Here is a 13868-nt window from a genome sequence, read left to right on the forward strand (position 1 = left end):
TTTCAGAAAAAAAATATATTGTAACTCAAAACGATTCTTGAAAAGTTTCGTTGTGTCAGTTCATGTGGAATTTTATTATTTCTCTGGTTTATTCTAAAAATAATTTCATTTCACAGTTCCCAAAACGTTGTGAATGGTAGAAAGCATTCTGTATGAGTGGCATCACCTAACATAAGTAGAAGCTTGTGGTGTTTATCACAAGTCTGGCAACTCTGGTGACATTCGCGGCATTTTATTTTGTGAAATTGACTGAAGCCATCATGGAGGATTTCGAGAAAATTGAAAAAATCGGTGAAGGCACCTATGGTGTAGTTTATAAAGGCCGTAACCGTTTAACGGGCCAAATTGTTGCTATGAAAAAAATAAGATTGGAGGCAGATGACGAAGGTGTTCCATCCACAGCCATAAGGTATGTACCAAAAATTATGTGGCTCCATTTCAATTTGTCCATTTCAAATAAAGCACACGCATCATTTAACTTATTGTAGAGAAATATCGCTATTGAAAGAATTGAAGCATCCCAATATAGTATGTTTGGAAGATGTTTTAATGGAGGAAAACCGCATATACTTGATATTTGAATTTCTGTCAATGGATCTGAAAAAATACATGGATTCCTTGCCGCCCGAGAAGCATCTCGATAGTCAATTAGTTCGAAGCTATTTGTATCAGATAACAAATGCCATTTTATTTTGCCATCGTCGTCGAGTACTGCATCGTGACTTGAAACCCCAAAATCTCCTGATTGACAAGAATGGCATTATTAAAGTAGCTGACTTTGGCCTCGGAAGATCTTTTGGAATTCCAGTACGAATTTATACACATGAAATTGTGACTTTGTGGTACAGAGCCCCAGAAGTATTGTTGGGCTCTCCCAGATATTCGTGTCCTGTTGACATTTGGTCAATAGGATGTATTTTTGCTGAGATGGCTACTCGAAAGCCGCTGTTTCAAGGCGATTCTGAGATAGATCAACTATTTCGAATGTTCAGGTAAGCGCTCAAATTGAAATGATGTGGGTGGAGAACCATCTGTTGATTAGAAATAGAAATTGGCGTACAACATGAATCGATTTCTTTTCAACATATGGCTACATTGGTGAATATATTCGATGTTTTTAGTTCGATTTTATGCGCATAAATTAAAATCCCACACAATTTTCAGAATTCTAAAAACTCCTACTGAAGATATTTGGCCAGGCGTAACTTCGCTTCCGGACTATAAAAATACGTTCCCATGTTGGTCAACAAATCAATTAACCAACCAGCTGAAAAATCTTGATGGTTATGGTGTGGATCTTATTCAAAAGATGCTGATTTATGATCCAGTGCATAGAATTTCTGCTAAAGACATATTGGAACATGAATATTTTAATGGCTTTACATTTGATGGATAATGGTTACTGCAAATTGATTTAAGATTCTTAGCATTAATACAGATTTAATATTCTGAATAAGTAATTTCTTGATTTTCATATCAATAATTCAGAGTGTATATCGTCTTTTAATTAATGTTCATCACATATCGAAAATATATAAGGGATTCAAAATCTTCTACGGTATACATATATTTTATAAACATTTCAAGATAAATAAAAGTTCTACTTAATTGAATGCCTAATTAATAGTTACTATTTTATCGAAATTTAAAAAAATGTTCCAATTCCACGTTTCGAAACGAACAAAATATTGCTAACATTTATTGTGCATTGTCGGCACAAATGTTAAATAACATCGACTTATCGATTTTCTCTAGTTAACTATTAGGAACTCATTTTTTTCAATTAAAATATTAACGTAGGAAAAAATAGAAAATGTTAAATGAAGTTGATAGTTTCGCAGACATCTTTCGAGGTGGACTGCCCTATTGTCTTCTTGTTGCTTTGCCGATACTAATACTAGTTTCCCCGAGCATGGCCAGCGATTTTCAAGTAATGTCGATGACCAAATTTGATGTCAATGGTGAACAATTCGGTAAATATGCAATATCATTTACATGTTTGGGAAAATCTTTTCATTGTATGCTTTCATATATAGGTAGCCGATCTTCTGCCATATCTCTGGAAGCGAAATCTCTCTACACATGGAGTACTGGTCGTCATTGTGTTCTTGCAAGGTAAGAATCAGTCTTTTAATTAAGAACAAGAGCAAGAGTGGGCGACTGAAAGATACCCTGTAGCATGTGCTGAATACAGAGGCACACATAATTAATAGAATACTTCATAGTGCGGCTTTTTCAAATATTCACAGTTACAAAACGATCGTTTAACAGTCTAAAAATTAAATTAATATTAACATTATGTACGCTCGCTTTACACACGTTTTAACAAGACCATTATCTAATCTGAGTGTACAACCCAATTAAGATACAATGTACTGATTTATTATGCCCAACCGATGCAACACTGCCGCCATCTAGCATATATTTCGTGCCTCACCTTCAACACTAATTAGCACTCGACCAATGAACTATGCGCCCGCATTTCATTGCATGTGTATTCTGAGGGAAACTTTTAGTCCAGGGTTAGCTCGTAAAATAAATAATATCGTTTTTTTTCTATATTTTAGGCTTCTCGATATTTCTGTGAATGATTTGAATAAAATTCGTCAAAAGGCTGGTGGGCTTATAATTATGTTGCCTAAAGATGTCACAGCCTTAAACGATGAAGTTAAAGAACATGTTTTAATGTTGGAGCAGCAAATGCTGTCTCAAGCCATCCCAGTGCCAGTTTATTTTGCACCTTTCAACCCAAAGTTGGAAGAAATCTTGAAGGATGTGACGCACACAGCGATTGATAATAATGTTGAGAATAAAACAGCATTTGGACAAATGTTGTTACTGGTGTCGGCAAACGGTTATCATGTTACTGTTGATGGCCAAAATAGTGCGGCGAATAAAAATAGCAAAATCCCTGTGATTCAAGGTGAATTTGTGCCAAATCAATTTGTTGCCAAGCACATGGATAACTCGGGCGATGGCAATAGTTTGCCACTTATTCTAATAACAGCCAGTCTTAAGACTTTTGGAATTATAAATGTTAGTATACATTGCTTACTGTTTAAATAGAAAAATTCCCTTATTATATTTCACTGCTTACAGGATTACCCTTTGAATGCTGATTCAGCTGTAACAATGGCTCTAGTTGAAATTTTCAGCAAATTACACTCAATGATTAGCATGTCGCCCAAATACCGTTTGGGATTTTAACTCTCCGATTCTGGTTTATTACTCAACTTCCAGGGATCGAAGAAATGGCTGGAAATTGACGACAATAGTGTGCTACAGGTATTTCTTAAAAATGTCATTATTAATTAGTTCTACATTGAATTGAATTGAATTGAATTTGAATTTTCAGAATGTTGAATTTGTATTGTGCCTAGATACGATCACACAAAGTTTGGGAGGCAATCAGCCAAATGTTTTATATATGCATGTGTCAAAGCCACCCAAAGAGAAGACTTCTATCAGTAATTTCTTTAAGATTCTGAAATCGGTATCGGCCCAACATGGTGGTAACCTGACCGTTGAAGGTGTGCATAAGAAAATCAATTTGGCTGATTCGAAATTGTCATGGGAGCATGAGCGTTTTAGTATGAAACGTTTCCCGGCCTTTACCTTGTCTTCGGTGAAGAACCCGTCAAGTCCTTTAAGAACGACAATGTTTAAGGATGATGAATCGCAAATAGTAACGCAGTTAATTACGTCGGCGAAAATAATTGCCGAATCTCTCGCCTGTTATATGTATAAAATAGATCCACAGTCAGATGTCTTTGACGGTCATGTGGTAAGATATATTGTATAGTATATATACATATATATATGTTATAATTTCAAAATGCTTCTTTTTTATCATTTTGCTTTCAGGCCATAAATGAAAATAATATTTTGCCATACCTTGGGCTCCGATCGATTTTGCAGAATAATGATATTAAGGACGGATTTGAGAAGTATCTGAAAAACGTGAAAATCGTTTACGATAAACCAGATGCGCGGGAACCTGATTTCATGTTCTACAACGGCGTGGATGCCAAGCTAAACGTTTATAGAGTGAAGCCAGCTATATTTGATCTATTCCTTACTTTTGTCATAACCATTTATCTTTCAACCATCTATTTTGCAATTCAATTCTTTCCTCGTTTTTACGATCTAGTTTCAGCAAAATTGAATTTATCAATGCGTTCCTCTAATGGCAATGCACAGAACGCCATGAAACGAAAGTAATTAAAATCCATCATATAGTGAAACAATTTTTATAATGAAAAAAGGCAATAGAAAGAAATGTTAAATTTATAAATAAGTCTTGTCGCGTTGAGGTCCAATATGATTGTAAAATAAATATTTTACCTTATAAAAAAATTACGAGTGAGAATTGTTTTTGTGCTCATTTTATAAATGTTAGAATGTTTGGATAAAATCAAAAATTTATTTTGCAGTGTAAAAGAATTATAATCGTTTTGCATCGCCATTAATATTAAATTGTGAACTTTCAATTTGATTGACTTTTGTTTCGTATATGTGATCCCGATGGTAATAATCACTAATATCTCCATTCAGCGTTTCATATGGTGACTCTCGCAACAATTGTAACTCCACTACTCGGTCCGAAATTAATTTTCGCACTAATTTATCATCTGATTGAATATCGCTATCTAAATATGATGGACTCCAATTTTCCAAATTAACAACATTGAACGATTGATTTGAATTATCGATCATATCAATGCCATTTCGCTTACAAAAATCTAATATCCACGAAACAACAAAAAAAAGCATGCCGCGTTCATTGGAAACGCGCGAATTAACGTCGAATTCAAACCACGGAAGAAGAACATGTAACCCTCACGTTCATAACTTTTCACCGCACAATCAACAAATCCATTATATTTTGCATGTTTGCCAAGAGCATCGGCTTGCAAATGGGTCTTGATCACATCGACGGGATAACACGCTAGCCAAGAAGCAACTCCAGCAAATCCTCCTGCCATCAGCGTATAGAAGACACCTGGTGTTTGATTGCATTGCATTAGAAACTCATAGGAGACAAAATAACTAGAGAAGCCTAGAAATTGGAAAGGATTGGTGTTTGTTATTAATATAATTTAAAAGTACATATGTTGTTTATAGCCTACCTGGTATATCCCGAAGTATTGTTGCTGTAAATCCTTTGAAACAACCTCTAATACCTTCTGTTCGATATATGTACATAAGACAATCAATCGGTCCTTTGAATTTGTGTGAACTATCGATATGATTTGCAAGTTGAAGTCGTGTTTTTGCCAATTCCATTGGTGCACATACGATACTTTGCACAAGTCCACCGGCAGCACCAGCCCAAAAGTGTGAGGCTAGTGAGTTCGGATTATCCGATAATCGCTGGACGTTGCCGTAAACGCCAAACACAATTGCATTAACTAGACCGATTCCCATCATTGGACTCGAAATACCACGGTATAAACCACGAATATTATCGGACAATAATATTGATTTCATGCAATGAAATGTTCCCCTATATTTCGGATTATTCGGATTATCAGTCTGTAAGTGCACTTTAACTGTGTCAAACGGGTGACCAACGAGAACTCCCGCTGCACCTGCGAAATAAAAAAAAAATTAATTGGTGATTATCAATTGATCAGTTGTGTCATAATTTCGCTATTTCAATTGACGCGCTGAAAGAAAGTTTAAAATGTTCTCGATATGTTTCATTTTCCATCGTTTCTTAATAACAAACGTATAATTTGGTTTATCATAGACTTGTTTTAACCAATTATAGTTATTTTATTGGATAAAAAAAATCAAAATAATCACCAAAGCACGACTGGCTGTACTACAAATAATAAGTACAAACATATCATTCAAATAATCTCTCAAAGTTAATTAAATTTAATACTTTATTTAATAAGTCAATTATTAAATACATACGCAAATAAAATATTACCTCCGAAAAGACCAGCAATAAAGTCCATTTTTAATTATAAGGTCAGGATATTTTGAGCCGATGTGGTCGCTTGGCGAATATTAAAATTAAGCGCTGCAAATAATTTTGAAAGTAAATTTTGCAGTTCAATCACCAACACCTTGATATGGAATTATTTTTATGCCTATCATAATTGGCAACTAGTCAAATGTAAAATGATGAAGCTATTTATAATATTAGTCACATTATAAAGAAACATAACATTTACAAGCACGCTTACTCATTTAAAAAATAAAATAGAATATGATTAAAATATTGAAGTATTTAATATCTAATTATCTTACCTGACGGACTATCTCATGTTGATGCCAACACTATAATTATTTCTGAAATTGTCAAAATACCATTATCAGAACTTATAATTTTAATAAAATTGTACAAAATAAATTTTGATCGATGATAGGAGCAAACTAGGTTACTAATCAATCAATTTTACATCTCATCAGAGTGTTTTAATCTACGCTAATCCAGAATTTTTCATCATATTCCGCGTTTTATTTCAAATCCGAAAGTTGTTTTTAATATATTAAATTAAATACTTATATGTAAACCGGAACGTACAAAATTTGGCGGGTTTTTGATTTACAAGATTCACATGGATCACGAACAGAGACGGTTACATCCGTGTATTTTTGAAAATTTCACGTTTTCGAAATAATATACATATATTATAAACTGAAGCCCTTTGAAACTAAAGTTTAGCTTATAGTTTATGCAAAACTTCGACTTCCAAGCGCACACGTTGAAAACACACTTAATCTTTTGAATTAATATTAAAAAAAATCAACAATAACGCGAATTCGATGTAGTAATATGCCAAATAATTGTGAAGTAAACCGTGCAGTAAACCCGTACTTTTTCGATCATTTGAAGAGGACTGAGCTGTTATCAGTTGAAAAAGCTTGACATTAACGCAAGCCGAATCCATGATTAGAAAGAGCATCAGGGGTCATTTGTTTGATGTGATCTACGAATTAACCCGTAGGCGCCTAAAATCTAGAATACTTTGTTTATAAATTCCGCTATTTGTCAAAGTAATCTTTACTGATATGACTTTTATAATCTACAGTTCTATGTCATAAGAACTAAACTATACAATTTTATTAGATATTTTTAGAATATATATTTATTAATAAAATCTACGCTTAATAGGTGAACATAGCTTCTGTAAAATTGGAATCTAAATGAAAGTGTTTGCATTTAATTAAGCCATTTTCCATAAAACAAAATATGAGTGGAAATATATTGCTACTATTTAACTAATAATATAATTTAAAAAAGAATGCTATTTTAATATACATAATAAAAAAAATGTTTAAGAATTTTTTTTAGAAAGTTGTCGTCTAATCTGAAAGAGTATTTATGCACCGGTGTGCTGAACACCTTTTGTTTCTTCCAACGATAGTTTTGATTTTAAAGCAACTCGATGGTGTTATCGATAAAATATCGGTTGACTGCCATCACTACGCTACAGAAATCATTTAGCAACAAACATTTATTTATCAAAATGATACAACATTCACTTGAAGATTTACAAACAATACTTCAACTCGACAGGTATGTCGCATAAGCATTCCTATTTACAGTAATTCAATTATAAGTTGCCCGTTTCAGTCGATACTATGGATTTCTGGACTTGTCAGATCCCAAAAATTCGGAAATTAAGGAGCTCATTCAGCGAACGATTACAGCATTACAAGATGAAGTCGCCCATTCTCACTCGCATTCAATGCAAATGATTAAACTCGATGCAAAATCACAACCCATCAAAAGCGACCTGCCAACAAGCGATGTCGAGCATATTAAGGAAAACTCTTGCAATGCACAACATAAGAATAATGATTTCAAAAGTGGATCCTCAAATGAAACACCTGTATCAGCAACCCATTCAACAACATCCATTGGAGAAGTTGACGTAAACACATACTGCAAGCTTGGGCACCTTCATCTGCTCATGTATGAATACTCGGAAGGTAAGGAACATTCTTATAGGAAAATTACCAATAATGTTAATACTGGAAGTATTTCCTTTCTCATTGCCCTTTTGGTTAGGAAATAGATAGATCGATCAATCGTTTTTATTATTAATTAAACTGACAATTTACATATGGGTAATTCCATGGCGGAATTTTTCCCGTGCGAGACTCTTTACATTGAAAATAACATAAACTGAAACAATTTTGAAAATAAGAAAAGTTTATTTTTATAGCTCTATATAAGTACTTTAATTAGAGCTTCGAACGGTTTTGGAATTTTCTTTCCGTTTTGTTTTCTTTTGTGATAATTGCAAAAATTAACCAATTCGTACGCAAAACCAAAAAATGAACGAAATTATATATTTTATCGGGAAACAGATCAAGTTCCTAAAATCAATTTTAGCTCTAAATGTAGTGCTTATCTAGAGCTTTAAGAATAACATTCACTTATTTTTAAAATTGTTTCAGTTTATGTTATTTTCACTGCAGTGCACTGTAAAAAGTCTCGCACGGAACAAATTTCGCCATGGAATTACCCATATTTACTTCAATACAACTTATGATATTGCATTATTTTCCAGCTTTGTCGGCATATCAAAAATATATGCGATTAAGTGCGAAATATTGGGAGAATCATGCGTTTCTATACGGTATAGGTATCGTTTATTTTGAGTTTCGCTGTTTTAAATGGTAAGTGCTTTTATAAAAAAATTCTTTTGTAGTTTAAGTAAGCCAATCGTGAAAGTTAGGCCTTCTTCACGGTATGTACCAGGTTTATAAAGGTCTCGTCTATCCCTATCTATGTGCTCTTTTGTTTATGCCTATATAAATACAGAGATTTCAGATTTTGAAAGTTACCACAAAACTCTTTATTCTTATTTGAAATATATTTTTTATAATCTCCAAATTAATCATGTTTCTTAGTTTTTTGGTCACACTTTTTTTAAAGACAACAGTTAGCAATATCTTCAAAAGTTATTGTTGAAGGTTATTATTTTCAAGAGTTTCTCATCTATCAAAATACTTAGATATTCTATGCTTAAGGTAGTTTATTTAAGAATAGCTTTGAAAGAATCCTCCTTCACTAGTAAGATTATAAGATGTTCCATTTCCAATATGGTCCTACTTGCGTGGCGCAATGTTGTGCCGCTTTTCATTGTCATAAAATCAAGGAACTTATCGCATGTAAAATATCGATATTTTTATTGATTTTATTCCATCCCTACTTAGTAAATTAAACAAGGAAATTGTAAATGTGTATCGACTGAGTGATTTTTTTAGAATAATATAAATAAAACACTGCCAACCAATGAATGAGACATCTGTTTAAATTTAGTACAAATTAAATTTTAACTTTACAAACACATAAATCGAAAATAAGTAAGGTTCTAACACTTTTCTACCATTCTATTGTTGATGTGCCCAATTCTTGTTTATACTCTTACATACATATACGTATGCGTGAATGTATGTGTGCATGTAAGTGCACTTTTGTTCAAGAAAGCTAAAATGTCTGCAATACTTCATGACTACAACTTTCAATATTTAAAGTATTTTTTAAAGAATTTGATGAGTATATTGGCAATTTATCGACAGTGATCAAACATTTAATGCAATTTGTAATTGCTTCGTATTCGAACTGCATTATATGTGCATACATGTAGTTGTGAGTGCATACAAGATTATGTACATATGTGTCTGTTAAAATTGAATTGCACACAACAACAACAATACTAGTGATCGTCATATTACAAAACACAATTGGTAACCACATGTGCATATTTTTATGTGTGCATATGCGCTTGACTGTGTGTGCATATAAAAGGAGCTGTTTCCATCATCTATGCGTGTATATGTATGTGTGCATTCTTTACAGAACGTTGCGCTTTGACCAATAGTTTTGAAGTTACATTATATTTGCCTTTTTTATGCAGCTCCGATTTGTAAAATGGTTCATCGTGTCAGAATAATCCTTACAATGTGTATTTTATATTAATTTGCAGGTCTATAAAATCGCTTCAGGAACTTTTATACTTGAATCCACATTTTACATGTGCAAATGAAGCCCATTTACGTCTAGGACTTATGCTAAAAGCTAATGGCGAATTTCGTACTGCCCTTAAGCACTTGCAGCTAGCGTTGATTGATACATCGCCATCCACGTTTACCGATCTACAAGGTAAGATTTGCACTGAACTAGTGTAAAATTCTAATTAACCTTTTTTCCATATAGTGAAATTTCAAATAGCTCATCTATATGAAGTGCAAAATAAGCATAAAGCCGCCAAGGAGTCATATGAATTTATATTAAATAATAAAAATGTGTCGTTGGATCTTAAAGCAGATATATACAGACAACTAGGTAAAATACCAAATTTTCCATTTGATCTTTTTTTTATATCTTGAATCTATTGCAATTTGCCTTTCAGGATGGATGTATCATTGTGTCGAATGCCTAGGCGAAAAAAAGGAACGTGAATCGAATGCATTGCTATTTTTACAAAAATCCATCGAAGCCGATCCAAAGTGCGGACAATCATTATATTTATTAGGAAGATGTTATGCCGGTGTTAATAAAGTTCATGATGCATTTTTAGCATATCGCAACTCTGTGGAAAAAAGTGAAGGGAATGCTGATACTTGGTGCTCAATCGGGTAAGAATATCAAATACTATATATTTATACCTTAGCTATTACTTACGATTATCATTTTTTTAGTGTATTATACCAGCAACAAAATCAACCAACCGATGCCCTACAAGCCTATATATGCGCAGTTCAGCTTGATAAAGAGCATAGATCTGCATGGACGAATTTAGGTATTCTATATGAAAGTTGTGGACAATTAAGAGATGCCTATGCCTGTTACTCGAATGCCATTAAACGTATAGCAAACAAGGTAAATTAAAGATGTTTCTGATTATAATGACTAAGAAAGTCTTTATTAACCGCACTTAATATTTACCAAGTAAAAGGAACCCCATTGACTTTATTAATTTAAATTATTTTATTTATTTATTTTTGCAGAAAATAGGCAATGCCCAAGAAGGAAATAAAACTTTATATGCAAAAAGCAGCACGAATGGACTGACAAAAGGTCTAGCGCAACGTGTGAAATTTTTAGAATCCCAGCTTAGCCAAGCACCACTGCCCAGTATAACTTCAAAGCGAAGGCAGCTTTGTTCTATTGAAGAAGCTTGGAACCTGCCAATATCATTAGAAATTAATTCACGTCAGCAACAGCAGCAAACCATTCAAATGCAGCAAAGACAGTTTGGCAAGAATCCATCTGTACAGGTAACATTTTCATAGCATTACATTAAATATTTTAAGCACGACATACAAAATTGACATTATTTACTTATATAGGGACCTCCACCACCCTACCCTCACAGTCACGGCAATACAGGTAATCCCATACCCGCTAAAAGGGTCAAGGAGGATGCCGAACACACTGCAAGAAACCGAACGGATGCCACACCGAATTCATCACAACAGCAACATCAAATGAATTCTGCTCAGTTTTTACAGCAGCCGTTAAATCGACAGTCTATTAAGACAAGCTCGTCGCCAGGTCCAACATCGAGCGCAACAAGTGCAGCAAACGAAGCAATATCCGAGAGAAAAAACTATGGTTCAGAAATAATCTCAAGTGATAACATCAAAGAGGATAATGATGCCAATGATTTCGAACTGACTGAACAAAAATTACAAATTCGCTGTCCAAATATATCAACGAAATTAGCTGAAGACGATGCCCTTAATAACTATAATGGTACAAATAATGTCGCAATTAAGTACGAGAGTTTAACACACTTCAATGATGATACTCAAACTAACTTTAAAGATCAAAAGCCCAAAGTCGAATATGATAATGATCAAGAATCATTGCCAACATTTAATATACAAATGGATTCAAAGCAATTGTGGTCAGCGGTAAAGCAATTATCCGTGGATGAGCCACCAATTAACTTTTCAATAACTACAAAAAATACACCGCCCCCATCGCCACCGGATTGTCCACCACAACGACTCACTCGAGATCAACTTTTACCCCCAACGCCATCGGTGCACTTGGAAAACAAAAAGAATGCGTTTAGTCCACAGTTGCAGGAGTTCTGTCTAAAACATCCCATTGCCGTTGTCAGAGGTCTTGCTGGTGCTCTAAAGCTCGACTTGGGCCTCTTTTCAACGAAAACATTGGTGGAGGCTAATCCCGATCACAGTGTGGAAGTTAGAACGCAAGTCAATCAGTCACCCGATGAAAATTGGGATGTATCTCAAGCAAAGAGAGTTTGGGCCTGTATATCACATCGATCTCACACAACCATAGCGAAATATGCACAGTATCAAGCGTCCAGTTTTCAAGATAGCCTCAAGGTAAATTTGTAATTTAATCAAAGGGGAAACATTAACTAAACGATTACAATTTCCACGCAGGATGAAGGCGATAAAGGCTCTGCCGGCTCTCAAGTCATGTCGGATTCAGATTCCAAAGATTCGGTTTCAAATTCAAATATTAATTTAAGACGCAAACGCCAAAAGAATGGCAGTAAAATGCTAAGGTAAATTTTTATATTCAATTATTGACAATAGTTAAAAAATTCGCTTTTCTTTTAATATAATATAATAATAAAATTAATTCTAGATTTGGAACCAATGTCGATTTATCAGATGAGAGGAAATGGAAACCTCAGCTTAGCGAATTACAAAAGCTGCCAGCGTTTGCTCGAGTGATTTCAGCTGCCAATATGCTCTCCCATGTGGGTCATGTAATTTTAGGAATGAATACCGTGCAATTATATATGAAAGTGCCAGGAAGTCGAACACCTGGTCACCAAGAGAACAACAATTTTTGCTCAATTAATATAAATATTGGACCAGGCGATTGTGAATGGTTTGCTGTACCCGATTCTTATTGGGGCGGCATTCATAATCTGTGCGAAAAGAATAACATAAGTTATCTGCATGGTTCATGGTGGCCGGTCTTAGAAGACTTATATAAAGAAAATATACCAGTATATCGGTTTATTCAAAAACCTGGAGACCTAGTTTGGGTGAACGCCGGGTAAGTTAAAACGATTCAGATTTATAATTATATATATATACGCAATATTCTCATTATTCTTTTTTCAGTTGTGTTCATTGGGTACAATCCGTTGGATGGTGCAACAATATCGCCTGGAATGTTGGACCATTAACAGCTCGTCAGTATTCACTTGCTATTGAACGATACGAGTGGAACAAGCTGCAAAGCTTTAAAAGTATTGTTCCCATGGTACATTTGAGTTGGAACTTGGCCAGAAATATCAAAGTGTCGGATGTTAAACTGTTCGAGTTAATCAAGTAAGTATTGTAGCTTTTAACATCTCATGCAAGATATAGCTATTAATTACATTTCATTTGTTGTCTTTGCAGAATGTGCTTATTGCAATCGTTAAAAAATGTATTTCATATACAAGAATATGTAAAATCCAAAGGAGTCGAAGTTCGTTTCAATGGCCGTGGAAAAAACGAAGCTTCCCACTATTGTGGGCAATGTGAAGTGAGTTCTACAATTGCAAAATACAATTTAATATATATGTATATGTATCTACGCTTTATTTATAGGTTGAGGTTTTCAACGTATTGTTCATTCGAGAACAGGAGAAAAGGCATGTGGTCCATTGCCTGCCGTGTTCCCTGAAGCTATCACCATCGCTGCAAGGAATTGTGTGTCTAGAGGAGTACCGTCTGTCCGAGCTGCAGCAAGTGTACGATTCATTTACATTATATAGAACACAAGGACTGGGGCAAGCACATTAAGAAATATATATATATATAGTATACACATAAATTATACACATTATAACTGAAATTATATTTTAATACCTTTTATTATTATATATTGTACGTTTTTTAAACTATACCGAAGA

General features: G+C 34.1%; 4 protein-coding genes across 6 annotated transcripts; 3 read left to right on the top strand and 1 right to left on the bottom strand.

Annotated features, from left to right (window-relative positions):
• Window positions 1-160: 160 nt before the first annotated feature.
• LOC132783685 (cyclin-dependent kinase 1) lies at window positions 161-1492 on the top strand. The gene is made up of 3 exons (XM_060789014.1): window positions 161-409; window positions 489-992; window positions 1165-1492. Exons 1-3 carry the CDS (start codon window positions 261-263, stop codon window positions 1394-1396), a joined length of 885 nt encoding a protein of 294 aa, XP_060644997.1. The 5' UTR covers window positions 161-260; the 3' UTR covers window positions 1397-1492.
• Window positions 1493-1720: 228 nt separating this feature from the next.
• Window positions 1721-4356, top strand: LOC132783683 (BOS complex subunit ncln). The gene is given in 6 exon segments (XM_060789010.1): window positions 1721-1973; window positions 2037-2115; window positions 2568-3036; window positions 3100-3285; window positions 3356-3784; window positions 3865-4356. Coding segments are annotated over 6 exon segments (1680 nt in total). The 5' UTR covers window positions 1721-1813; the 3' UTR covers window positions 4222-4356.
• Window positions 4357-4633: 277 nt separating this feature from the next.
• Window positions 4634-6382, bottom strand: LOC132783686 (mitochondrial basic amino acids transporter). 2 transcript variants are annotated; one of them, XM_060789015.1, is made up of 4 exons: window positions 6262-6382; window positions 5939-6031; window positions 5130-5591; window positions 4634-5059 (listed from the first exon to the last, which is right to left on the bottom strand). In XM_060789015.1, the coding sequence occupies exons 2-4, from the start codon at window positions 5964-5966 to the stop codon at window positions 4743-4745; spliced, it is 807 nt and encodes a 268-aa protein (XP_060644998.1). In that variant the 5' UTR covers window positions 5967-6031; window positions 6262-6382; the 3' UTR covers window positions 4634-4742. The 2 variants fall into 2 exon arrangements, with proteins under 2 accessions (XP_060644998.1, XP_060644999.1); XM_060789016.1 differs by lacking the exon at window positions 5939-6031 and having other exon boundaries at window positions 6262-6381.
• A 1038-nt stretch (window positions 6383-7420) lies between these two features.
• Window positions 7421-13859, top strand: LOC132794146 (lysine-specific demethylase 6A). Of its 2 annotated transcripts, XM_060804450.1 has the most exons (14): window positions 7421-7534; window positions 7592-7950; window positions 8535-8643; window positions 9957-10132; window positions 10187-10315; window positions 10383-10608; window positions 10672-10852; window positions 10981-11250; window positions 11323-12333; window positions 12394-12518; window positions 12602-13021; window positions 13090-13299; window positions 13372-13498; window positions 13564-13859. In XM_060804450.1, exons 1-14 carry the CDS (start codon window positions 7485-7487, stop codon window positions 13756-13758), a joined length of 3588 nt encoding a protein of 1195 aa, XP_060660433.1. In that variant the 5' UTR covers window positions 7421-7484; the 3' UTR covers window positions 13759-13859. The 2 variants fall into 2 exon arrangements, with proteins under 2 accessions (XP_060660433.1, XP_060660511.1); XM_060804528.1 differs by lacking the exons at window positions 7421-7534; window positions 7592-7950; window positions 8535-8643 and adding an exon at window positions 9179-9333.
• The last annotated feature ends 9 nt before the right edge of the window (window positions 13860-13868 follow it).

Source organism: Drosophila nasuta, chromosome 2L (assembly GCF_023558535.2).
Source record: "Drosophila nasuta strain 15112-1781.00 chromosome 2L, ASM2355853v1, whole genome shotgun sequence".
Lineage (NCBI taxonomy): Eukaryota > Metazoa > Arthropoda > Insecta > Diptera > Drosophilidae > Drosophila > Drosophila nasuta.